The 26,604-nt window shown below is 36.5% G+C and overlaps 7 protein-coding genes across 7 annotated transcripts; 2 read left to right on the forward strand and 5 right to left on the reverse strand.

Moving 5' to 3' along the window:
* Window positions 1–3,684: 3,684 nt before the first annotated feature.
* On the reverse strand, window positions 3,685–4,113 carry MONOS_16082 (uncharacterized protein; the record flags this gene model as incomplete). Its single annotated transcript, XM_067868993.1, has 2 exons — window positions 3,685–3,899; window positions 3,975–4,113. The coding sequence occupies 2 exons, from the start codon at window positions 4,111–4,113 to the stop codon at window positions 3,685–3,687; spliced, it is 354 nt and encodes a 117-aa protein (XP_067730858.1).
* A 396-nt stretch (window positions 4,114–4,509) lies between these two features.
* MONOS_16083 (uncharacterized protein) lies at window positions 4,510–4,749 on the reverse strand (the record flags this gene model as incomplete). Its single annotated transcript, XM_067868994.1, has 1 exon — window positions 4,510–4,749. The coding sequence occupies one exon, from the start codon at window positions 4,747–4,749 to the stop codon at window positions 4,510–4,512; it is 240 nt and encodes a 79-aa protein (XP_067730859.1).
* Window positions 4,750–4,964: 215 nt separating this feature from the next.
* MONOS_16084 (uncharacterized protein) lies at window positions 4,965–5,358 on the reverse strand (the record flags this gene model as incomplete). Its single annotated transcript, XM_067868995.1, has 2 exons — window positions 4,965–5,044; window positions 5,178–5,358. 2 exons carry the CDS (start codon window positions 5,356–5,358, stop codon window positions 4,965–4,967), a joined length of 261 nt encoding a protein of 86 aa, XP_067730860.1.
* A 2,540-nt stretch (window positions 5,359–7,898) lies between these two features.
* MONOS_16085 (uncharacterized protein) lies at window positions 7,899–8,331 on the reverse strand (the record flags this gene model as incomplete). The annotated part of the gene is made up of 3 exons (XM_067868996.1): window positions 7,899–8,022; window positions 8,105–8,247; window positions 8,320–8,331. The coding sequence occupies 3 exons, from the start codon at window positions 8,329–8,331 to the stop codon at window positions 7,899–7,901; spliced, it is 279 nt and encodes a 92-aa protein (XP_067730861.1).
* Window positions 8,332–9,997: 1,666 nt separating this feature from the next.
* MONOS_17350 (uncharacterized protein) lies at window positions 9,998–10,922 on the forward strand (the record flags this gene model as incomplete). The annotated part of the gene is made up of 3 exons (XM_067870262.1): window positions 9,998–10,099; window positions 10,158–10,420; window positions 10,730–10,922. The coding sequence occupies 3 exons, from the start codon at window positions 9,998–10,000 to the stop codon at window positions 10,920–10,922; spliced, it is 558 nt and encodes a 185-aa protein (XP_067730862.1).
* A 4,421-nt stretch (window positions 10,923–15,343) lies between these two features.
* Window positions 15,344–15,607, reverse strand: MONOS_4818 (uncharacterized protein; the record flags this gene model as incomplete). The annotated part of the gene is made up of 1 exon (XM_067874916.1): window positions 15,344–15,607. One exon carries the CDS (start codon window positions 15,605–15,607, stop codon window positions 15,344–15,346), a length of 264 nt encoding a protein of 87 aa, XP_067730863.1.
* A 3,302-nt stretch (window positions 15,608–18,909) lies between these two features.
* MONOS_4819 (uncharacterized protein) lies at window positions 18,910–26,091 on the forward strand (the record flags this gene model as incomplete). The annotated part of the gene is made up of 1 exon (XM_067874917.1): window positions 18,910–26,091. One exon carries the CDS (start codon window positions 18,910–18,912, stop codon window positions 26,089–26,091), a length of 7,182 nt encoding a protein of 2,393 aa, XP_067730864.1.
* Between the last annotated feature and the right edge of the window lie 513 nt (window positions 26,092–26,604).

Here is a 26,604-nt window from a genome sequence, read left to right on the forward strand (position 1 = left end):
TTTGATGATAAATGTCGATGAATCTTCAACGCGCGTTCCTACAGATTCAAAACAGCTTGTTGTGCATTCATCAGACACAAAAGCAGGTTTTTCGAGTGAGACACCGAGAATGATAAATTCCACATTCGTGGCAGCTGTTACAGCAGATGGATATGCCTTTCCTTCTGTCATTTTGTGTCCAAGTGCAAAGCTGCCAGAAGAGCTGAAAAGCCTCAAATCTCCAACGCTTGAAATATGGGCAAATGGAAGCGGCTGGATGGATAACGAGTGCTTAAAAATGTCTGCTCTCACCAATCATCTTTTTTTGATTGTCAAAAGAAGAAAGCACATGTTATTTGAAAATGAACGTATTCTTCTCCTTCTTGATTCTCATGCATCTCGCGCAGATCCATCTATCTGGCGAGAATTCCAAAAACAACAAGTCGACGTTTTAACCTTCGTGCCACACAGCACACATCTCTGTCAACCACTGGACAGAGGAGTGTTTGCAGTGTTCAAATTTGAATTAACAAACAGATTTGAAGCTCCACATTCCTCTTCATCTTCCTCCAAACGAGCGGAAATTTCTTTCGTTCTGCCTCAAGCCATCCACACTGCATCACCTCCTTCTGTAATTCAGAAAGCTTTCGTCTGCAGTGGTGTTCTTCACAATTCTTCTGGGAAAGTTCTTTTGAAACTGCCAGAATCATCAATTTTCCCTCTTCCATCCCGAAGAAATAGATTCAACTTTTATGGAAAAGTGATAACCGACGAAAATCTTTTAGAGAAATGGGAAAATCATTTGAAAATGAATATTGAAAGGAAAAATGAAATGGATGAAAATGAGAAAGTTGAAGAGAAGACTGTTGTGGATGAAAAGAAAAAAATAAAAAGAAAAAGTCTCCATGTGAAAAACGATGAATCTGACGATGAAAAGAAAGATCATGCATTAAATCGAGGTGAAGGAAAAAGAAAAGTTATCAGAAGAATTAATTCTGATTTTGTTTTGTATTAATTTTGTTGTTTTTTTTGAATTTCTTTCACATCAATTTTTGTGTCAGAAAAAAGAAAAAGGATCAAAATGAAATTTTAACCCTGTTCATGTGACTTTTCTTTTTTTGATTGTTTCACTCCATTTCAAAAAAGATAAAAATAAAGATCATAAAACAGTTCAAATGTTCATTGAGTTTTGAAATGAAGAATAAAAGAAAATAAAAATTTTGAGTTGACAAAATAAAAGCTTTTCATTTCTTCATGCATTCACAAAATAATCTGAAATGTAAAACGATAAATCTGGACCAAATTCACCTTTAAGAAAATCAAATATTTCATGAAAACTTGCGACAGCATCTTCGTATCCTTCTTCTTCCATCTTTTCAAGCACTTTCCTTTTTGTTGCTTTTCGTTCCTCTTCCTCCATTTCATCATCCCCTTCTTTGTTCAATCTTTTGGTAATATTCACAAAGAAATTCAAACAAATCTCTATATATTCATCTTCCAAAGTTGTCTGATTCATTTCCTCGAAAAATAGATCTATGACATTCCCCTTCACAAAAGCATTAATTTTCGTGTTTCTCGTTTCTGCGGCACTTCCAAATAAATGAATGCAATTCTTGCTAATCATTCTGTTGCAATCCCTTGATGCTTGAAACACTCGAACGATGCTTTCTATTAGCTCAACAATTTCCTCGCTCTTCAATTTACAGGAGTTAAAGAAATTCTCCAAAATATGTATCCATCCCATCAAAATAAACTCTTTTTTCTCTTCTTTTCCTCCATTTTCTTTATCTTTTCTCGTCCAATCAACACATTTTGATAATTCTTCCAGTTCTCTTGCTGCCTCTCTCACAAAATGCAGCTCATTCACAATCACTTCTTCCAAACAATTGTCAACCCAAAGTCGGTTAACTAAAAGCCTCCAAGCAGACTGATAGGCGAGCTGCGTCAGATTGTGATGTTCTTGATGATATTTGATGATTTCTGTAATCTTATTCAAATGCAGTTCTTTGTCATTTTTCTAACAAAAGATAAGAAACAAACAATAACATCAAAAAGGAAATTGAAAAGCACATACAATTAATCCTGTATTATTCAGAGCCAGCAATGCCAATTCCACTTCTTTTTGTGTTTCTTCATCTTCCTGTTTGTTCAATGCAATTTTAAGAAGGCAAGACATGCAAATAGGTATCAGTTCTGAATTTAATATGTTGACAAACAAAAGATAGCATTCACAAAGGTCAGTCAGAAGATTATCAATCTTTTCTTCTTTTTTCTCGTTTTCTTCAATTATCATCTTCTCAATTCTTTCGCGCAGCGAAGAACAATAAAAGCCATAACACCACAAGTTCAAAATAACCTTACAAAATCCAACATGCTTTAACAATCTTATGACATTTTCCATTGATATTTTCTTTTCTTCAATCATTTTGTCCATTTTGTTGAACAATTCTTTTGTAAAAGTCCAATGAATTTCAATTCCATCCATTTCATCGATTATTCCATTCATTTCTGCGATTTTCTGCTTTTGATCTTCCTCTCTGCAATGCTCCGGTTCAGAAAGCAAATCTGAAAAAATAAAGAAAAAATTACGTCATCAAAAATTCAAATGCAACAGCAATTGAAGACCTGTGAACTTTTTTGTGTTGTCCGTCTCCTGCATTTTTAAAAATCCATTGCATTCAAAAAACAATACCATTTTTATCATTAACATTGAATTCGCATATGAACAGATGGAAGAAATTGGAGAACAGGTTAAACAAGAAAAGAATCATAAAAAATATCCGCTTTCACGCCATCGGATTATGCATTTCCATTGGCAAGTATTGTAATAAAAAGTGATGTTTTGTCTTTTTTCTTTATAAGTTATGGATGAAATGATCAAATCATTTTCTTTGAACAAAAATATCAACATTCAAAATGAGTGATCAGTGAGTTAATTTGTCAAGCAAAATGGGATATATTCTTTCCCATGTTTGCATGAATCACTGAAAAAACAATTTTGGAAATCGACAAGACGTTATTAAAAATTGGATAATCAAGGATAATACAACAATAACATGATTTGATGAAAATATCTTCATGTGTGTATTTTTTCATTGTTATGTTGACTGTTTCGATATTTCTATCGGAAATCTGTTTGAACCCCATGACTCAAATATTTTCAATAAATTATCAATCTTTTCTTTTCAGAGAAATAAGTTGAGAATGGGGATGTTCTGAATTCCAATTTTGGAAAACAGATTTCATGAACATGGGCTGTGAAACAACTCAATTTTCTTTTGAGCATGAGATAAAAACAAATTCAACTGACAATTTATTTGTTGAATATGAAAAGAGGAAAGAATTCAATGAAAAAGAAAGCAGGAACAAAAAAGACTGAATTTTGGAACACAAAGGAGAAGAACAGTTTGTAACGTTTTTGGACAAGGAAAGTGACGGGAAATGTGGAAAGCAGAATATTAACAGCGAAAAAAGACCAAGAAATGAATGCAAAGCAATGTGTTGGAGTTTCGTTCAAGTATTGTTACGCCAGCCATCTTCTGCTTTGGCAGTCAATAAGATGTGCCTGTGGTTTTTGAAATATGTTTTCAGCGAAGCACAGTCGTTTTTTCATCATGCTGTTGGGACAGGGGAAATGAAGACCAACAGATTCTGCTCCAGCTCATTCCTTTGAAAGGACAATAAAACTTGAGAGGATTGCTTCAATCACCATCCATCTGGTGCCTTTATGGGATTTGATAAATGAGCAGACAGAAGTCTTGGAACTTCAGCAACAGACACAAAGTTGAAGACAGAACTCGAAGAAATCAGAGGCTGAGCAGAAATTGTCTGCGCAGAATCAGAGGAGGGAGCGTGCACATACAAAGCAGCAGTGCCAGATAAACGCAGAAGGAGGTTGTTTCCAGACTCTATCTTGATGCCTTGAAGCAGAAAATATAACATTCGCAGGAACACAAACTACACTGCCAACGACTCCCACTCGTCCATAAACACACAATACCAAACACGAAACACCAGAATCATCCCTTTCCCATGGCACACTTGTACGATCGCATTCATCGCATCCCACAGAAAGATCGACGGAACACTTTCCTGATGCACAACGTCCTCAATCGCAACAAACTCATCCACCATCTCACTCTGCCTGTCTTTATTAAAATGCTACAACGCTCAATCCGATGTCAAACACCCACTCCAACCCCCCTTCTCTTCTCTTCTCTTCACTCTCTCTGAATTTGACTCTCCCTAGTAAACGTGATGATCATCGTCCCGTCCAGCTGTATCATCCCTTCCACAACCGGCTTCCCCACAATCCTCTCCTGCTCAGCACACAGCTCCACTACCACATCCAACACCTTCTTCATCACAAGATAGTTACTATAGCTCCCATGCACACACTCATCAATCAAAATCAAAAACCTCAAATACAGCGATTCCATATCAAGAATTTGCTCTTCCTTCTTTCTCCAAATCAATAGATCCGCCCTTTCCCCCTTGTTCCTCATTCATCCCTAATTCATTCTTCGATATTTACTCCTGTTCCTCATCTTTTCTCACATTTTCTTCTCTTCCATCTGAAGTTATGTCAAAAGATCCATATGCTGCTGCTTCTTCTGCTGCTCTTCTGTTCTCCTGTTGGATGCCATCAGATGGAGAAAAACTGCACACTTCTGGTTCAACTGAATGCTGCTTGTCTGCACCCGCCTCAGCATCAGCCTTCACAAACCTCAGCCGACTCAGCCCAAGTGCCTCCACAACCAGCAGTGTCATCGCTTCTTCCAGCTTCCCCTGTTTCTCTTTGATTCTTTTAGCATTTTCTCTGTGAGCTGTCGGATAGCCGCCTTTCTCCTCGTTCTCATCTCCTTCCTCTGCCTCTTCTCACTCTTCCAGCTCCTCCAGCACATTCGCTGCTTGTGACAGAACCACATCCTCCATCCTCAGCCCCGCAGCATCCAACCCTTTCTCCACAATCTCCCACACTTCATTCACGCACTGCAACCCCTCGCCCCATCGCTTCCTCGTCCATCTTTACCACCACACGCCTCGACTGTTGCGATAGCCATATCTGCATTAAAGAGTTAAATAGATCATAGACCAACGGGAACGCATTCACATCTTCCTCCGCAAAGATCCGCTTGCCCTTCAACTTCGTTCTCCACCAACTCTGCAAGAGTATGAAGTGTCACCACTCTCAAAACCAAAAGCATCTCCAAAAGCACCACGTGGTACACACACAACACCCCCATACAGCACTTCCCGCCGCGCCTCAGCATAACCTAGCGGAGCTTGTGGAACCCTCAGCTTCGATTTCTTTTGAATTGTATTCACTTCATCTGATTTTTCAACAACAATTCCAAGCTGCCTTTTGATGTTGTACATCTCATCTGCTGATATATATGATGCTACCACGTCAGAGGCATCCGAAGAGGAAATTGAAGGTGCGGATGAAGATTATGAATTCTCTGAAGATTTCTTCTCTTCGCTTCTTTGCATCAGCAATAGTGAAGAAGACAATGAATACCTAAGGCGCTGAGTACAGAGAAGAATTCTGCGCTTCGATGGTAAAGTGAAGCTTTCTCGTGAATCCAACAATTTTTGCTTGAAGCTCCTCAAGTTACACAATCACAATTTCCTCATTTCCTTGCAAAGGTCAATCAGTCACAAACGCTCTCATTTTTTAAGTGGTGGGAAAAGAAAGAATTGGGTTTCTTAAGGTGAGGAGTTGAAATGAGAAGATGAAGAAGAAGCAATGCTGATAATGAATGAATTATCGTTCAGAACCAAAATCAGAAGTATTAGATGAGAGGCATATGAAAAGATCAACTCAGAAATGGGGAATAATGCAGTTGCTGTTATCTGTTCAATCTGTTGGATTAAGGCAAAAATCCCACAGAAGCCATGAGGCATTAGAAAGATTCTATAAAATGTGTTCCACTTCGATCTCAAAATCTGAATTCTGTCAAGCTCTTGTTCATGATGAAAAACATCTTCTCTGGTTTGGGGCGTGTTTTCTTGCCTGCCTTCATTCCCCTTTCGAAAAATACTGTATTTTCAATTTCTGAACAAAATATCCTTCCTCAAGAAAGTTTCTTCGTTTCCATTTCATTTTTCTCTTTATCTCTGATGCTGATGCAATTGATGAAGAATTCACAACAGATGAAGTGGATGACGATAAAGAAGGAGAAGCTGAGTGACGTGACGTTGAATAATTTGAAGCAGAAGAAGAAGATGATGATGAAAGAATCGAAAGGCGTGATTGAAGGTTGAAAATTGAGAAGATGAGATCCAATAAATATCAACAGAGAAATTCGGTGAAATTCTCTTCTTCAGGCTTTTATCTTTTTCTGGAAAACATAATTCCTCGAATTCATAACAATCTCAGCATGACCGTTTCTCTCTCTCCAACAAAAAATAGGAAAGATTGAAAAATTCATTTTTCATTCCATCTCTTCCATTTTCGCTTCCCTTATTTCCAAAAAAAATCATCTTTCTTCAAAAACTTTTCATCATAAAAGCATAATGCCAGGCATCTTCGAAATACCTCGCATTTCATCAATCTTCATTTCATTTTTCCTTCCTCGCCTTTCTTTTTCTTCTTCAAAGCCATCTGATTCCTCATTCTATCAACAGCCCGAATGAAAAAAAATTAATCACTTCAAAAATAATAATAATAATAATTATATCAAACCTTCAGAAACTTGTAAAAGCTGTTATCCACGATTTAATTCCATTGATAAAGATTTTCTTTTGAAATATCATTATTCCTTCTCTTTTCAAGTGTTTCCTCATCTGATTCGCAAAATGTCATTTCCAGAAGTCTTTTCACATTCAATTTCTCCGACTTCTGAACGATCTGATATAAGATAAATCCATGTTTTCTTTTCAATACTGTCGATTTTGTCAATATTAATCTTATTGACATCATTCCATTTTTTTTTTGTTGTTGTTGTTGTGCACTTTCCCCAGATATCAACTTCTCGAATCCGATATTCAACACAGAAAATGACATAGGGTCATATTTTTATTAGTACCCATTTTTTGTTAGTACCAAAATTTTTCGAAATGAAAAATTCTAAAAAAAATTCAAAAAAATTCAAAACTCGAATCTGATTTGCGAATGACTTTTCTTTTTCTCTATTCTCTCTCAGTTTTATCAGTCTATTCTTTCTCAATATTGCTTTCATCTGCAGTATTTTGAATTTTCTTTTCAGCTTTTTTGTGAGATTCATTGCAACATCATTTTCTTCATCAGAAATATTTTCTTTTTCTTTTTCCATTTCGCTTTTCTTTCTCAAATAATCATCCAACTCATTTTAAAGCTTTTCTTCTGTTATTTCTTTACCGAAGAAGTCAAATCGATTTTTGTGAGAAGGAAGAGGATAAATCGATGCTTGAGGAAGCTTCATCAGAACTGGCCCAGAAGAGTCTTTCAACATGCCGCTTCATTTGCAAGCTCTTTTGATAACTGAAGGTGATAACACCGAATGAATTGGTTGTTGGAGAGCTTTCGCAAGAGCTGTTCTCTTCGCTGTTGAAGATGAAGATGAAGGTGCTTCGAACTGATAACTCAGCTCTGATTTGAAAACTGCAAATAATCCTTGTTTAAGTGGCTTGCAGATGAGTGTGCTGTTAGGGATTATTGTGACAACATTCACATTTTCTTTTTTGAACTCTCGCCAGATTGTTGGATCTGCACGAGAAATGCAGGAGTCGATAAGAAGCAAGCAGTGTGATTCGTCGAGTGACATGCGTTGCCTTCTTTCTTTGATTGAAGGGAGAAGAATTGTGAGTGCATATTTTCTAAACGTTGAAGATTCCATTTATCAGCATTTGTTCGGCCATATCTCAAGATTTGAAGATAGAAGAGGCTTCAAGTCATCAGGAAGTTTGAGACTCGTCCACAGAATCACTGAAGGAAGTTATTGTCCATCAGCTGCCATTTCCGCAATCAGTGTTGAATTCACCATTCGCGCAGCAAATATAGCGACACCGGGTTTTGCATTTGCCGGATGAACAACATTCCGATTGGAGCTATCGGGAACCCTGAGTGAAGACTCGTCCACGTTGAAAAATCAGATCGTTGTTGAAACTGTTGTACTGATGTGATCCGTTGAGCATATCATACCAGGGCTTTAGAACTTGTTGGCATGATACTGCAAGCCTGTCAACATCAACAATTTTCGGCTTTGAAGTCTTCAGCTCTGGATGTCGTTTGATGAAATCGTAGGCAACTGATACAAAATCTGAAACAATTGGAGTGTTTTCTGGCTTCAAATCATAAATAACATTTTCGATCTTATTCTTAATTATTAATGCATTTCAAAGAATATTTATTCAAACCAGTTCACGCATTTTCTTGATGGTTAAGCTTGCTACAAACAGTGATTCTATTTTTATTTCGTCCAGCACTGTTTGCTATTTTTCGCCAATGACCGCAGCAGGTATTCCAATTTTGGATACAAATCAGCCTTGCTGAACAGCCTTCACAGCACGCCTTATTCGAATTTTGCTGAATTTTTTGCTGTTGTATGCATCCACCATTCGCACAGCTCCATTGTTAACAATATGCGCCATTCGCTCCAGCGAATTCCAAAATAACAGATATTTGAATAACAGCATCTCCTCCCGCAGCTTCATTTGACCAGCAGTTGATTTCCTTTCAACTTCCTTTTTCATTTTTTTTATGTGTTATGATCATAAAGCCCATTTGTTTAATTTATTATTATAAATTTCAATTTTCATTGAAATTTAATTTTTTGAACATTAAATGCATATTTTTTTGTATTTAATTCATTGGAACCAACCTGTAACTGATAGAATTTCAACGGGAGGCTTTTAACCCCCCACCCCTCCTCATTAGAAACAGGTTATGCATTTAAATGTATTTATTCAGTTGCTAATTCTTTTTCTTATATACAAAAAATACTATTTATAAATCGAAATGTGTGTGGCAGAATAATTGATTTTTAAAAAAATAAAATCGAATAAAAAAAATAGGATCTGATGAAAATATGACTCTATTTTCTTTTCTTCAAATAACTCACATTTCTGATCTCTGAAAAGGAAACAGATTGAAGCACCTTCAAAGTGAATAGAACAAAGGAAAATACACGAATTCATATTTTTTCATTCATTCATGTTATTGTTGTATTATCCTTGATTATCCAATTTTTAATAACGTCTTGTCGATTTCCAAAATTGTTTTTTCAGTGATTCATGCAAACATGGGAAAGAATATATCCCATTTTGCTTGACAAATTAACTCACTGATCACTCATTTTGAATGTTGATATTTTTGTTCAAAGAAAATGATTTGATCATTTCATCCATAACTTATAAAGAAAAAAGACAAAACATCACTTTTTATTACAATACTTGCCAATGGAAATGCATAATCCGATGGCGTGAAAGCGGATATTTTTTATGATTCTTTTCTTGTTTAACCTGTTCTCCAATTTCTTCCATCTGTTCATATGCGAATTCAATGTTAATGATAAAAATGGTATTGTTTTTTGAATGCAATGGATTTTTAAAAATGCAGGAGACGGACAACACAAAAAAGTTCACAGGTCTTCAATTGCTGTTGCATTTGAATTTTTGATGACGTAATTTTTTCTTTATTTTTTCAGATTTGCTTTCTGAACCGGAGCATTGCAGAGAGGAAGATCAAAAGCAGAAAATCGCAGAAATGAATGGAATAATCGATGAAATGGATGGAATTGAAATTCATTGGACTTTTACAAAAGAATTGTTCAACAAAATGGACAAAATGATTGAAGAAAAGAAAATATCAATGGAAAATGTCATAAGATTGTTAAAGCATGTTGGATTTTGTAAGGTTATTTTGAACTTGTGGTGTTATGGCTTTTATTGTTCTTCGCTGCGCGAAAGAATTGAGAAGATGATAATTGAAGAAAACGAGAAAAAAGAAGAAAAGATTGATAATCTTCTGACTGACCTTTGTGAATGCTATCTTTTGTTTGTCAACATATTAAATTCAGAACTGATACCTATTTGCATGTCTTGCCTTCTTAAAATTGCATTGAACAAACAGGAAGATGAAGAAACACAAAAAGAAGTGGAATTGGCATTGCTGGCTCTGAATAATACAGGATTAATTGTATGTGCTTTTCAATTTCCTTTTTGATGTTATTGTTTGTTTCTTATCTTTTTGTTAGAAAAATGACAAAGAACTGCATTTGAATAAGATTACAGAAATCATCAAATATCATCAAGAACATCACAATCTGACGCAGCTCGCCTATCAGTCTGCTTGGAGGCTTTTAGTTAACCGACTTTGGGTTGACAATTGTTTGGAAGAAGTGATTGTGAATGAGCTGCATTTTGTGAGAGAGGCAGCAAGAGAACTGGAAGAATTATCAAAATGTGTTGATTGGACGAGAAAAGATAAAGAAAATGGAGGAAAAGAAGAGAAAAAAGAGTTTATTTTGATGGGATGGATACATATTTTGGAGAATTTCTTTAACTCCTGTAAATTGAAGAGCGAGGAAATTGTTGAGCTAATAGAAAGCATCGTTCGAGTGTTTCAAGCATCAAGGGATTGCAACAGAATGATTAGCAAGAATTGCATTCATTTATTTGGAAGTGCCGCAGAAACGAGAAACACGAAAATTAATGCTTTTGTGAAGGGGAATGTCATAGATCTATTTTTCGAGGAAATGAATCAGACAACTTTGGAAGATGAATATATAGAGATTTGTTTGAATTTCTTTGTGAATATTACCAAAAGATTGAACAAAGAAGGGGATGATGAAATGGAGGAAGAGGAACGAAAAGCAACAAAAAGGAAAGTGCTTGAAAAGATGGAAGAAGAAGGATACGAAGATGCTGTCGCAAGTTTTCATGAAATATTTGATTTTCTTAAAGGTGAATTTGGTCCAGATTTATCGTTTCACATTTCAGATTATTTAGCATTCGTTTAAATCAAAAGAGCTTTTTCTATTTCTGACTTTTTTGAAACTGCATTTGCTCAGTCAGAACAAGAAAGGAAACAGAAGAAGAAGAAGAAGAAATTTATAACAAGCTGAAAAGTGTCTTTTTCAGCAGTGCGGTCAATTCCAATTCATTCGTTCTTCTGCACCTTTTTCTTCACCTTCTTCTCTTTCTTCTTCTTCTTCATCCTCTTCATCCTCTTCATCCTCTTCATCCTCTTCATCCTCTTCATCCTCTTCATCCTCTTCATCCTCTTCATCATCATCATCATCATCATCATCATCATCATCATCTTCTTCTTCTTCTTCTTCTTCTTCTTCTTCTTCTTCTTCTTCCTCTTCTTCTTCCTCTTCTTCCTCTTCTTCCTCTTCTTCCTCTTCTTCCTCTTCTTCCTCTTCTTCTTCTTCTTCCTCTTCTTCCTCTTCTTCTTCCTCTTCTTCCTCTTCTTCCTCTTCTTCCTCTTCTTCCTCTTCTTCTTCTTCTTCCTCTTCTTCCTCTTCTTCTTCCTCTTCTTCCTCTTCTTCCTCTTCTTCCTCTTCTTCCTCTTCTTCCTCTTCTTCCTCTTCTTCCTCTTCTTCCTCTTCTTCCTCTTCTTCCTCTTCTTCTTTCAAGCGAAATAATCTTTCAACAATTAAAATAATATTTCCTAACTCAATCAAATTCTGCAATTTTTAATTTCAATTCGCTTTTCTTAAATAACCAAAAAAGATAAAGAACTTTATAACCATCGTTGGGGGATTTAAACTTCAGGATTTTTTAGCACTTTGTTTTTTCAATTTTATTCAATTGCTTTGTTGCATTTTGAAGTTATGGGGGGAAAAATATTTAATTAAAGATTCAAACGACTGTTTGTTTTCTCTTTTGTGAAATGGCAAAAAAAGAAAAAATAAAATTTTGAGTTACAAAACAAATAACATCTCATTTACTCAAACATTCATAAAATATTCAGATAAGTCTTCAGACAGTATAAAAGGATAATATAATCTGTGATGATATTTAAATCTTTCATGAATGCTTGCGATGATATCTTCTGATCCTTCTTCTTCCATCTTTTCAAACATTTTCCTTTTCATCTCTTTTATTTTTGCTTTTTCCATTCCATAACGCTCCTCTTCATTCAATCCACTTGAAATCGTTTTAAAAAATTCAAAGGCATAAAATATCATAATGTCATTCAAAGTTGATGGCTTCATTTCTTCCAAATAGAGATCAACAGATCCGTCACAGAGAAACGCTTCATCTTTCATAACTTCATTTTCTGTTGCCATCCTCATGGAACAAATGCACCAATCGCTAAGTTCTCTTTGATTTTCTCTTGCTGCTCGATATATCTGAACAACACTGTTGCAAAGCTCAATATATTCTTCGTCCCACAAATGACAATTTGCAAAGAAAAAAGAGAGTAATTCGATCCATATCATGATTACCAGCACTTCATTCGCTTCTTCTGCTCATTTCCTCTTCTTTTCTTTTCCAATCAATACATTCTCCCAGCTCTCTCAGTTCTCTTATTGCCTCTCTTCCAAAATGCAGCTCATTCGCAACAACTCTTTCGATGGGTTCGTCTCCGTAGAATCTGCAAATCAAAAAGTACCAAGCAGACTGATAGGCAAGTCGAGTCAGATTCTTGTGCTTCTGTTGATGCTTAATGATTTCTGTAATTTCCTTCAAATACAGTTCTTGTTTAATTTTCTATTTAAAAATAAAGGGAAAAAAACAATTCAATAATGTCAAAAATGAAAAAGAAGTGCCCATACATAAAATTTGTTAATGCAGCTCAAAGACAACAAGGCAATTTCCACTTCTTTTCGAGTCTCTTCGCTTTCCTCTTTATTCAACGCAACTTTGAGGAGACAAGGCACACAAATCGATAACAATTCAGATGGGAAATCATGATGAAGAGAAATATAGCATTCGCAAAGATCAGCCAGAAGCTTTTCATTCTTTTCCTCTTTTTTCTCAAGATCTTCCTCAATAATCATCTTTTCAAAAAAATTGTTCAATGAAGATTTCTTGAAGCAATCAATCCAAATCCCTTTCAGCGCTTTGCAAAATCCAATGTGCTTCAACAGCAAAATAGCATTTCCAAAATCCATTTTCTTTTCTTCTATCATTTTATGTATTTTGTTGAATAGTTCTTCTGATAAAACGGATTCTAATTCTTCTTCTTCCATTTCATCCAATATCCCATTCATTTCTTCGATAATCTGTTTCTGCTCTGCTTCGGTGAATTGTTCCAACTGCGAAAGTTTCTCTAAAAAAATTGAAAAATCAAAAGAGAAAAAAGAAGCATTTGTTCATTCAACCATTCATTTCTTATAACACTTTACAAACCAAGATATATTTGCTTTTTTGAAGGTGACTGCGAAATTGAAAAATACATCCAAAACAAATAATAAATACATTTTTTGTATTGGAGATAATATTCGCATCAAACGAATTAAAAATCACAAAATCAAATATGCAAAACAAAGAAGAATATACATTTTCATTTTCTATCATTGCTTTTGCCTCAAAATTAGAAAATCTTTGAATTAAAAAATTTCCTTTTTGAACAAATAAATAAGGGTGAGCAACCTTTAATTTTTTAAGTGAAGAATTTTTATTGGTGATTTTCAGCAGCCTGAGCATGTTTGAGCTGCTTAGGCACACAGCCACAGATGCATCCATGCGAGTTATGGCACTGCCGAAGAACAGGTACTTTTCTTGCAGATGGAAGAGAGAGTGACTGTTTGCATCCATTGCTTTCGAAAAGTGAATTGGTGGAGAAAATTGCATGAAATATGAGCATGGTTGTATATTATAAAGCATATGATGCAACATCGGCTGTGATATTTTGAATGAAAAATAACTCAAGCAAGATGCAGAAAAAGCGAGCAAAATACCAGAAAGATTAAATTGAACAGCTTATTCATTTTAAGGGAAGTACGGTGCACTAGGCATATCATTTGAGTGGGATTTGTTTTGTGAAATTTTTTATTGGGAGTTTGGTTTTGTGGAAAAAGAAAGGGAATTGGGGGATTGAACAATGGAGGAAGCGAACAGAATGAAGCTCCCAGAATGCCTTTTCAACAATCTCATTTGCATTTTGAACGAAGTCTGCTGCAAAACCATCAACAAAGACATGACGTTGAACAAGTCATTGAAAAGGAGTTCATTACTTTATCATTTGGATAATATAATCTTTCACTTGCATCATTATCGGTTTCATAAAGGATTTTCTGCTTTCGATGATGTTCTTTACCAACCATTTGTTATCCAGTAGTCTGTTTTTTTATGTGGCAAGAGGCAATTTTGGAGAGCAAAAAAGCCAGCTGGGCTGATAATTACCAATCCATTGGAGATGGGAAAATATTTCGAGGCCAAAAAAATGGTTTGACTTTTTTTCTTTCATTCATGTTTCTTTAATGGTGTTCTTTGAATGAGCGCAGATCGGTCACGAACAGGAATGACACGGAAAGAAACCTTCTAAACATTTCGCAAAAGATTCAGAAGTTTTGAGGAAATTCTTGTTTGCATTACATTCAACGATGACATTCGTCCTTCTGCCGTCTTCTTTGAATGACACATAGCCTGACAATGTTTTGCATGAGCTTGAAAGAGAGAGAAAGCAGTTTGTTTGACTCATTTGTTGAGAGCGTTCGGCAGAAGCGACTCTTTCATCAGAGCTGATGATTAGGCTGGGCATTCTCATTCACAACAAATTCATCTTTTTCTGTTGCTCAACATGACTTGGAAAAGCTGATATCTTCTCTTCTTCTTCACCTTCCTTATCTTTCTCAACAGTCTCACTTCAACAAAAGATGTTCATTGCCAGAATCGAGACATCAATCACATCATCATAAAATTCATCTTTTTTTCCCCCTTTTCTTTGAAAATTTTGCTGTTGATTACAACCTCTTCAATCGTCAACGCCTTCTTCGATTTCGAATTCTTCTTTGCCCATACCCTCATCAGACGTTTCGTTCGTTTGAATTGTTGACAGCATTGGACAAACACAATTTTCTTTTTCTGAGGGGCAAAGCAGTTCAACCACACAAAGGCAGTCGATGTTTTGTGGACTTCCTTCTTCATCAGTTTGTATCTCTCTTCCTTTCATAAATTTTGTGATAAGGATTGTTTATTTCATCTGAAATCAATTCAGCGAATGTAATATTTTTGTCAATCGATATGACACAAGTTATTTTCAACATCTTTATAAATAGGATTGCAATCGTTTCACAATTCTCAATTGCTCCGTCTTATTCTTCTCCTCCTCCTTCTCCTCCATTCCCTTCTTTCGCATTTCTGCTGCTCCTTCTTTTTTCTTTTTTTCCTTCTCTTCTCCTTCTTATTTCTTCTCCTTCTTATTTCTTCTCCTTCTTATTTCTTCTTCTTCGTCTTCTTCTTCTCCTTCTTCTCCTTCTTCTTCTTATTCTTTTTCTTTTTCTTTTTCTTCTTCTTCTTCTTTTTCTTCTTCTTCTTCTTCATCTTCATCTTCTTCGTCTTCGTCTTCGTCTTCTTCTTCTTCTTCTGCCATTTCACCGCAAACTTCCTCTTCTACAATTACACAATCATATCTAAAATCACCATCACCATCATCTTCTTCTTTTTCCTTTTCTTCTTCTTCTTTCATCCAACACAGCAAGTTTAATCGCTTCTGTGATGGAACCTCTTCGTTGATCCTTCTCCCCATCTCGCTCAGCTCATTCTCCACAACATTCTCAACAGTTCACAAAACAAAATATTTTTATCTCCTTTTTGAATTGCTTCATCGCCACACACGCCTCGACAGCTGCAGCTGCCACTTCAGTTGAATGAATGGTGACGGCGAATGCGACAGACCAAGCAGATGATTGGCAGATGGGAACACACTCACATCAGCCACTGTCAAGATCTGCTTGTATTTTTATTTTTATTTTTTTTTTTTAAATCGATTTTGTGCCAGTCGATGAAGCAAGCGAAGGAAGCAGCTCTGCCAGAGGAACTGAAAGAATGGCTGAAAACACCACATTGTTCACAGAATAGCTCATTGAGTGACAACAACACAGCCCTTCAGCTTCAGCAGTGTGCGAAGAGACAGAAGCAGCAGCAGCAGATATGGAAATCAGCGCAGAGCATGGAAGCAACTTGTTTCAAGCACTTCAATCAACAGACAGATCTCAATGTTATGCAATGCAACAAAAGAAGTTTGGGATGTGATTGGTGCAGATGCTTCAAAAGAATCAATAACAGTTGCTGATGAAAATGATGATGAAGACTGTTCATCCTCTGCCAATGCATCTTCTGTCTTCTCTTCGTGTTTGGACAGTCGAAGTGGAGAAGGAGACAGGCATCTGCTTCAGAGAAGAATTTGCATGTTTTGAGCAAATCAGAAGACAATATCAGGAAAATCATATTTTATGGGAAAAAATGAATAATAAAAAAATTCATCTTTTTTCACTTTTTTCATTTTTTTTCTTGAATCATCTTTTCGAAAGATGAGACATATTTTATTTTTATAAGTTTTACTTTCTTGTCTTTCTTTTTCCTTCAATCTGACTCAATTTCAACATTGAATAAAAATACAAATTTGTGAAAGATTCAATCTAACTTGTCTAAAATTAACTCAATTTGCTTAATTGATGGTTCGTTCAAGTCACACAAAAGATTATTATTCCTGATGTTATTCAGTTAATCTTTGGAATTCGCAATTGTTTTTCTTACTCTGTTTATTGTCAAGCATTAGTGAATAAGTAATAATTATGTTACCGTCTTCCTTATTGAAAGTGTCAACGATATTTAACGTTTTTGTGTAATTTTCAATTTGACAAATATTTCAGACAAGCAAACAATTTTTTTGTTTCACAGACAATGAAAACAAGTTGAGATAAATGGAAGAGATTTGGTAGTCAAGAGATGCTCCCATTAAGAAGTCATCAAGTTTTTTGTTTTCGAGCTTGACAAATCAGAAATATTTGAATTCACATGATTCTTGAAGTGCTACGAACTGATTATGAATTGCAAGCAAAAATCGAACAAAGAAAGAAAATCGAAGAAATTCGAAAATCAAGTGAATAATTGAATGAAGAAGAAATATTGATAAGTTTTCTCAAAAAAAACTGTTCTTCAAATTGCACAAAACGATTGAAAAAGGAAGCTGTTGATGGTGAAGGCCATTTTCCTTGAGAACACAAAGACAAAAACAGACATGAAAATTCAAAAAAAAAATGCTCAAAAACAAATAATTCCGTTTTTCTTGAAAACATTCAATAAAGGCAGAATTTATCACAAACATGTTGCAGTTTCTTCCCTTCGATAATCTTGTTGTCTCCTTGATAAAATTATATTCTAGGTACGTTTTGCAAAAACAAACTTTCCTTTGAATGAAATTGAATCTCATATTCCTCAAAACGCACAAAGGATTTCAATATTTCATATTAAAAAACAGTGATGAAGACTCCTATAAGCTTCTTCGATGCAGCTCGTTCCTTTGGTCATGAATGTTCATTTTGACTGAGACAAGAAGAAAATTACATCGCTTTCAAAATATCTCCACAGCTTCTGATTTTTGTGAATGAATATACAAATACGATACAGGCAAACATAAATGAAATAAAACCGTTGAAGCAGCACAAAAGTTTTCGATATTCAAACTTTATTATTTCCTTTGATAAAAGAATGTTTTAAAAACTTTTCAGCCCAGTTGATGCACATGATTCAAATACAACTTCTGCTTCAAGCACTTCAAAAAAAATTGCGTCAACAATTGAACCGAGTTCAAGCATTGAATACCCTGTGATTACTTAAATATCAAGGCATCAAATGAAATGGATCAATCGTTTTGCATTATGCTTTTGATCGAATATTGATGTTTTTTAAACTTATTCGAAACTGAATAAAAATGCATATGCTCATTATTCATTGAGAGTGAACAAAATATTAATTTTTTTCAAATCATTCTCCCCATTATTAAAGAATAAAATCTGGAAAAATAGAAAAGGATATTCCTCGTGTGTTCTGGTGACAATGTTGTCAGGAATATGCTGCTTTGTTTGGATAATATGTGTGCAATGCATGTGCAATGGAGCAACAAACGATGAAACATTTCTGACGAAGGAATTGAAGAAATATGGACTTTCTAACAAACTTGAAAGAATTTGGTTGGATACTTTTCAAGAAGTCAAATATTCCAATAAAATAACATTTGAAACAAGCAGTGATGGAAGAGAAGGTGGAACGATGAAAACTGAGAAAGTGAAAAAGGCGATGAATGGAGAAGGAAAAGAAGGGAATGAAGAAAAACAAAAAGTTCAAGAAATCAGTCCCAATGAAATGATGAAAGGGACAAACATGCATGATGAACGAAAAATCTGGAAAAAACAAAGATTAGGAGATGAAAGTTGGATTGAAGGATGTTTGATATTTGACAATTCTTCAATAAAGCTCCACTCCCTAGGATTGGTGCCAAATGATAGCCAAAGTGTCTTGAATGTTGTGAAAGGATGTTTCGTTGAACTGAGTGGATGTTGGATAGAAAATGGAGGAGAAATGCCACCATTTTGTTTGAGTGGAAGTTGTGGGCTGTTCGCCAACATATCTCTCCGATTCTCTTTGGATTCACACTTGCAGAAATGCTCATCTCTCTTCTCTTCAAAATCATTCAAAAGAGATCTTTTTGAAAAATATCATGTTTCTGTTCGTTCCTCTCATTTCTCATCTTTTCGTGTGTCTTCTGCCCCATTCCTGTCATCCCCTTCAATACCCCTAATATCCCTCTCCAGACTCACTTTTTTCAACATCTCAACAGCAAATGATGCATGTTCACCTCCAACCACAATGTCAACCCAAACAAATTGTATGATGAGCAGTTGTTCCTTTTCATCGGTTTGCGATGTGTATGATGGAGGGATTGTTCATTCCCTCAACAATCCCTTGGCCTCTTTGGCTGTTTCAAACACCTCGTTTATTAAATGTTGTCGGACAAGAAATGTTGAATGCGCCGGAACTGAAACTAATATGAAACAGCCAGGGAGACAGAACACAACAGCCAATGGAGCTAATTCATTCATTTGGTGCGAATGGAATGGATCAAATGCAACAGGAACAGAAAATACATGTGAAGACATTGCTTCAAATGGAGGGGCTATTTGCATGCACAGTCAGTCATCAGCCACTGTTTCAATAAAGCACTGCTCATTCAATGATTGTTATGCCAATTATGATGGAGGGGGAATCATGTGCTATAAAATTAAATCCGTTGAAATTGTGAACAATTTGTTCAACTCATGCACAGCTCAAAATCAATGCGGAGGAGGGATGTTCATTAATTTAATTTCGTCGTGCGTTCGGATCAGCGGATGTGAATTTCAAAAATGTTCTTCATATGGCTGGGGAGGAGGGCTTCATCTCGATAATTTTCAGGTTTCAAGTTCAGGATGTATTGGGGAAGAAAACGGAGAAGGGGAGAGTGCATGCATGTTTGAATGCAATTTCACTTCGTGTTCGGTTACAAATACAGGAGGTGGAGGCATGCGTTGTGTTATCGTTCCCTATCTGTTCAAGATAAGGAGCATTCAGTTTATTTCCTGCAATGCAATGTCAAGTGCAGGAGGGTTGAGTCTGGAACCATGGATAACAACAACTCCAAATGATGTGATTTATTGTTATTTTTTGTTTTTCCATGAATGCCAGTGCACAACTGCAGATGTGCCATGTGGACATGATTTGGCATATAATGATCCATTTAATGTTTTCTTGTCTTCTGACAATCCGTTCTGTGAATGTTATACCACAAATACGAATGAACAGAGAGTGTGCTATGGATATGATTATTCGAGTTCAACAGGTTGGACATATCAACACACGGAAAAGAAGGATTGGTTGAAGAGAGGAGTTCTCAATCGATTTGTGGCAGTGAGTGGAGGAAACGCAGAAGAGTTTTGTGGGGCGAACAAATCATATGCATGCAGAACTATTGGTGTTGCAGTCATTCGGAGCGTGATTCAAGTGAGTCTGTCAGTCACACTGATGGGCGGAGATCACACAAGCGAGACAGCAACAATTGAGATTGGGACAAAGAAGATTTCAGTCATTGGGACGGGCAAAGATAAGAGTTCGATTGGAACAGGAGCACTTTCATCTGTAGGAACGCTGTTCAGTGTATCAACAGGTCATCTTGGAATGAGTCATTTGAAGGTTGACTGCAATTCAAATTCAAGTCCTTCGCCGAGTGTGGTTGTGGTGTCTGATGGAAGTGGATCACTTTCGTTGGAGGATGTTTTGATCACCACGAGTAAAACAGGAGAATATGTGATGTCGTTGTCGGCGTTTGTGGTGCTGCTGTCACAGCTGTCGATGGTTGATGTGGAGATCAAAGATATGAATGTCTCAAAACCATTGTTATCTGAACCGGATCCATCTTCTTCTTCATCCTCCTCATCTTCCCTTTTTTTGACAGCCATAGCATCAAGAGATAGCGTGCTTGCGAATGTGAAGGTGACGAATGTGAAGTTGACTGAAGGAGATGGGGTGGTTGCTGCAAAGAGTGTGAAGGCTGGGGAGACGTTTGTTGTTCGGAATGTGACAATTGAGGATTGTGAGTGTGTGGATGGCAGTGGCGGAGGGATTAAGATTGATTTATCATCGCCCACAAGCAAAGCTCGAATTGGAGCATCATCCACGACAAGCGAAGCAACAAAATTCAACAGATGCAATTGCAGTGGATATGGAGGAGGGGTGATGATGAGTTTGGCTGACAATTCATATGACTTTTCAATAACAACAGTGAGTTTTGATGATTGCGCTGCAACGTGGGGAGGGAAGAATCTGTTTATTGAAGCACAGGATTTGTCAGCTCCTATCAACAGCACTTCAGTTGGATTCAACCCAGAAATCGGAATAAATGTTGCAGACTTGAATGAACTTTGTGGAAGAGAAAGAGACAAGGCAGAGCTGATTGTTCCACTTGTTGTGTTTCTTCGGACATTTTCATCACCAGCATATGTGAGTGGGAGAGAACAAGGAAGTGAATTCAGGCTGTGTGGATATGAAGATTATCCATGCCGAACAATTGGAGAAGCGAGTGAATATCGATATCCGAGTTCAAAGAGAGTGATCAGACTGACAAACACATTTTCATTTGATGAAGAAGTGGAGTTGGATGGGCAGCCATATGAGATTGATTCGACCAACAAAGATGTTGGATTGAAAGTTGGAGGAACAGGAACAAATACACAAGAAGCGTTGGTGATGAACAGCGTTTCATCAACATTCACAAAAATATTATTTGAATTGGGAGGATCGATTGGAGATCGATCATCATTTATTCATTCTTCGAGTAGCACATTGAGATTTGCTGATTGTGGGATAAAGATGGGAAATGGAGTGGATGCAGTGAGTTATGCTTTTGTGAGTGGGAGTGGAGGGAATGTGGAGATTATTCGGATGAGTTGTGGAGGGAGTGTGGGAAAAGTGAGATTTGGAGGGTGCATGATTGTTGTGAATGGGAGTTGTGAATGGATGATGGATGAGGTGATTTCGAATCAAATAGATACAGATGGAGTGAATGGATTGATTGAGATTGCTACAAGCAGCTCAGCCACAATCCAGAATTGCTCGATAATGAATTCCATTCTGCCAAATTGTGGAGCGATTCATGTTGAGAAGTGCTCATCAATCACATTGAAGAACACATCATTTGAGAACATCACGAGAGAAGCAGGAGATGGTGGATGCCTTTTTGTGAGTCCTAATAATGACAGAACGAACACAATAAGGGTTGAGAATTGCACATTCCTAATATGTGAGGTGAGTGAGAATGGAAAAGGAGGGGGAGGATTGTCAGTTTCGTTGGAGAATCTATCCGAATTGCGTGTCTCATCAACAAGATTTGAAAAGTGTACTGCACCCTCAACGAGTGGAAGTGAAGGGAAAGGAGGAGGGATATTTCTTTCTCTAGCAGATGCAGATGCAAAGTTTGAGTTATCAAGAAATATGATATTTGATCAGAATAAAGCAGAATATGGAAAGAACATGTTCATTTCAGCAACTGATTTGAACAAAACAGTCACAAATGACTCATTCAACTTCGATTATTCATCAATGGCAAATAACAAAACTCTGTTTATGGGAAGTGATAACTTTCATTCAAATAAAGATCTGTTTATGTTTCTGATTCCATTCAGCTCATCTGAGATATTTATTTCATCAGAAGGATTTGATGTGGAGCGTTGTGGAAGCGAAGAAGAACCGTGCTTCACAATATGGAAAGGGATGGAAAATGTGAAAGATGGAGATGATATGAATACAATTCAAATATCAGGATTAACAAGTATTCAAGATTCATATGAGCTATCCAATTACCAGATCAAAAAAGCTTCTTCAATGGGAGAAGAGAATGTGAAAGCGATATTGAATTTTGAAAAGGCAACTGATAGTCAACTGGAATATTTCATGAAAAATGATATTCATCTTGAATTGACAAATATCCAACTTCGACTATCAACTGGATTTGACAACTCAGCCAAAACAATTATATCAAACAAAAATGGAAATTTAGTGATAAGTGGATGTTCATTCCATTCAGAAGCGGGAGTGAACAATGGATTTGATTGCGTGTTTGTGGATGCAATTGGAGGAAGCGTGGAAGTGAATGATTTGTCGATGGAATCATGTAATATTGGAAACAGCATTTTTGTCATTCACGATGCTGGAGTTTCTTGCCATATTGTGAATGTTCGAGTGGAATCGTTGAATGAAAGCAGAGGATGCATTTTGTCAATCAAGAAATCTGAATCAATTACAAAGATAAATGAAGTGGGTGAGGAAATGAATCTCAATATTGATAATTCATCATTTTCAGGAGTGAAGAGAAGTGACAATGGAGCAAGCATTTTGGAGTCAAAGAGTGAGAAAAAGAAAGATTTGGTTGTGGATGAGAGCAACATCACAGAAGGCAAAGCAGAAACAAGTGAAAAAGGAGGGGCAATATTTTTCACATTGTGTTCTTCAGGATCAATGAAGATGATTGACTTGACAATCAGTCAATGCAGCTGCACCAATGGGAAAGGAGGAGGGGTGTATTTGGCAACAAAGGAAAGAGGGGATTTGAATTTCATATTTACGGGAATGAAATTCAGTTCAAACACAGCAAGAGTGGGAAATGATATTTTCATTGAATGTTTCAACATCACATTGCAGATCAATGAAAGGCAATTTCAGTTTGATCTTCGAGAAGGTCATTATTCACGAATTAATGCAATCTATGGAATTGATAGTTGTGAACACAAAGAAGATACAAATCTGATTGATTTTGTGACTATCCATCAGAGTGACGCAATTGTTGTGAGCAGTGTGAATGGATCGAATGACAGACAATGTGGAACAAACACACATCCTTGTGCTTCGATCGAGTATGGACTGATTCACTTGACTTCAGAGCTGATTAGCCAAATACTCATGATTGAAGAGAGTGTGATTGGAAGAGAAATTAATCTAGAGGAAATGAGTTTGAGCTCGAAGAGCAGAGAAATGTGTGAAGTTGAAGTGAAATCAAGTATTGAAAAAACAAAGGATTCTTTGATAACGACAGATGGAACAGTCTCGTTGGTGAGAGTGTATTTTGTGTTTGATTCGTTTTTCATCTCTTCACATGAATCACTGATATCGCCAGAGGGAGGAATTCTTGAAATTGTGAATTGCTCATTCACCACAAAACAATTGACGGACGGAGTTAATGCAACTGTTGCAAACATTCCATTTCACATTATCAACATGGAAAAAGGAGAATTTCAACTTGATGGATGCACAATATCAAATCTCAATCTTCGTGAATCAGCTTTGCATCTTTCATCTTCTCTTCCATCAGTTATTTATTTATTAACGATTAACAATTCAACAATAGAAACCTCTTTGATAGGTATTAATGAATGTGGACAATTAACAATCAAGGATTTCAATACAGAAAATATTTCAGTTGAAGGAAATGAAGAATCATTGATATCTTGCTTGACAATGAAAAAGACAGTGCAATTGGCAAATTGCACAATGAGAAAAACAAATTCAAAGACCACAAAAGGAAAATTGATAAAACTGGAGGATTGTTTGGATGTGAAAATTGATAGTTGCATTTTCGATGGAATGACAAAGGAAAGAAACGAGAAGAATTTGAATATTGAAGAAGAGATATGCAGATGGGAAGGATCTCTTGTGGATATTGTGAAGAGTTCTGTGTTTATGAAAGACATAATATTCTCGAATTCAGCAGAAGGTGGAATAACAATGAGTGGAGGAAATGTGATAATTGAAGCCGGGAATTTATCAAGCAATAATCCATTCATTGAAAAATATCCCTCACTTCGTAGAAACATCATTTGTTCGGAGTCTGCATCGCTGTCCATTTCCAGCTTGAAAGGAGGAGATGGGTTGATGCCCAATTCTTCTCTTTGGATCCTGAATGATGGATGCATCCTCGAAGGAATTATTGGAGAAAGGCCATCTCCATTTTTCATTCCAAAGCTCGAAGAGGCGTCTCTCATTGATAATGGAAACAATGTTTCAATAAAATTCAAGGGATCTCTTTTTGTGCCATGTGACTTGTCATTCAGACTGGTGTATAAAACAGGGGATGTGGAGTTGGTTGAGACATATCCTTTTGAGGATGATGATTTTGTATCTGAAGATGAAGTGATTGGAACAATCCCATCAGAAAATATTTCAAAGATCGGAGATGAAACAGAGGTTTCTGTGATGATTCTGTTTGGAAAACAATTGGCTGCGACTTCTCCACAGATACTGAAGAACAGAAGTGAGTCCAATGTGAATGGAGATGAAAGGATTTCTGAGGGAGGAAAAGAAGGAAAATCTTATTTGTTGCTCATTGTTATCATCCTTGTTGTGGTTTTGTTGATTGTTCTTATTGTTTCTGTTATTCTTGCAGTCAGATGGAGAAAGGCAAAGAATGAAAACAAAGATCTGAGAGAGATTGTGAATGATACTGTGAGAAAAGATCCAAAGCTGATTGAAATGACAACAATGGAGATGTCTCCTGAGGAGCAGTGGAGGAGAGCTGAGAGAGAGGCTGAGAAGAAGAATGAAGAGAGGATCAAGAAGAGAATATATGATACGAACATGCAACACTCTGAGTCATCAGAGCATTTGCTGGCTGAGAGCGGATCAACTGAATATATATTGGGGAGAGATTCAGACAAGATTCCTGATTGGGCATTGGAAAAAGTGGAAGAGGAAGAGATTAGAAAGAAAACACCATCACCATCAATTTCTTCAACATGTTCAACTGATTCAGATTCAACATTTGTTCGGAGAGAGGATCTGTGCCCAACCACATCATCGATGTCGAATCTGGTGGATGCAATGGCCTGTTCATCGCCTCATGAGAAACTGATTGTTGATCTGAGGGATTCGTTGTTTATGTTGTTGCACGGAAGGAATAAGACAAAGGAGATGGCGATTGGCACATTGAAGGAGAGGGAACAGACAGCTGCTCAAATCTTGTTCTGTGTGGCTAATCTCTCACTTCACTCGTTTGATGAAATGGAAAGCCCTCTTCAATCTCTTGCCAATCTGAGCCCTCACATTGTATTATTCTCGGAGCACATGGTCATCTGCATCGTGATGTATTCAGACTTATTGTCTGATGATGATTCTGATTCATCATCGATCTCATCATCAACTGTTGTAACATCTGCAAGTGATAATGATGATGATGACGATGACTCTCTTCTCTCATCTGCCTTTGAGGATGAGGATACATTCAAAAAGGAGTGTTTAAGGTGGAAGGCACCGGAACTGTTGATCAACAAGAACATGGAAGCATCAAAAGAGTCGGTTTCATTCTCGATCGGGATGATGCTGTGGGAGTGTCTGACACTCCAGATCCCGTTTGGTGATTATGAAGCAGAGGTGGCTGGGCAGAAGATAGTGAATGGTGAGAGGACAGATATGGCTGCAGTTAGTGGCTCTTCTTTTTGTGAGTTAATAAAGTTGATGGTGAGTGAGAAACAGAGTGCAAGGCCAACACTGAGCGATCTGAAACGAGAATTCATCCAGAAATTCCCAGCTGGAGCTGTGATTCTCACCGTGTCTGATGCAGTCACAAACCAAGAAGGATCTCGAGAAAAATCAAAAGAGGAGCAATCTGAATCTTTGGATTCTTCAGAAATAATGTTTATCAACAGCTAAAACACTCCCAACTGAATGAGCCGAGAAATGACCAATATCAAAGTTGAAGTGAAAACCGACGAATAATCAAGCAAACCATTTTCTATAGGAAAAAAAAGAAATGTTCAACCAAGTATTAAGAGTGAAACCCAGATTGAAAAGGAAGCAGAAATTCCTCTTCAATCTTGTTTTTTTTTTAGCTCTTCATGAAGTGAATTTGCAATTGGATTATTGCTTCATTGAAAACCTGATTTGGATAATTATCCAAAACATAATCCAAAAATCAATCTTTGTTTTTTTGACAATTATTCCATGAGACTTTTATTTTGTTTTTCAATTGCATTTGATATAACTTGAAAAAGAGTTTTTTCCTTCTTTTTCTCAACTTTTTTTCCGGCGGACCTTTGTTGTCATTGCCCTGTAACTCCTCTTCTGTATATTCACAACTTTTGTATTCATGTAACTCAAACATCACAAAATTCAATCTTACACATTTTTGATTTATCCAAAGCCATTTCAATTTGTTTTTAATTT

This window comes from Monocercomonoides exilis, assembly GCF_001643675.1.
Source record: "Monocercomonoides exilis strain PA203 chromosome Unknown scaffold13-1861174, whole genome shotgun sequence".
In the NCBI taxonomy this organism is placed as follows: Eukaryota; Preaxostyla; order Oxymonadida; family Polymastigidae; genus Monocercomonoides; species Monocercomonoides exilis.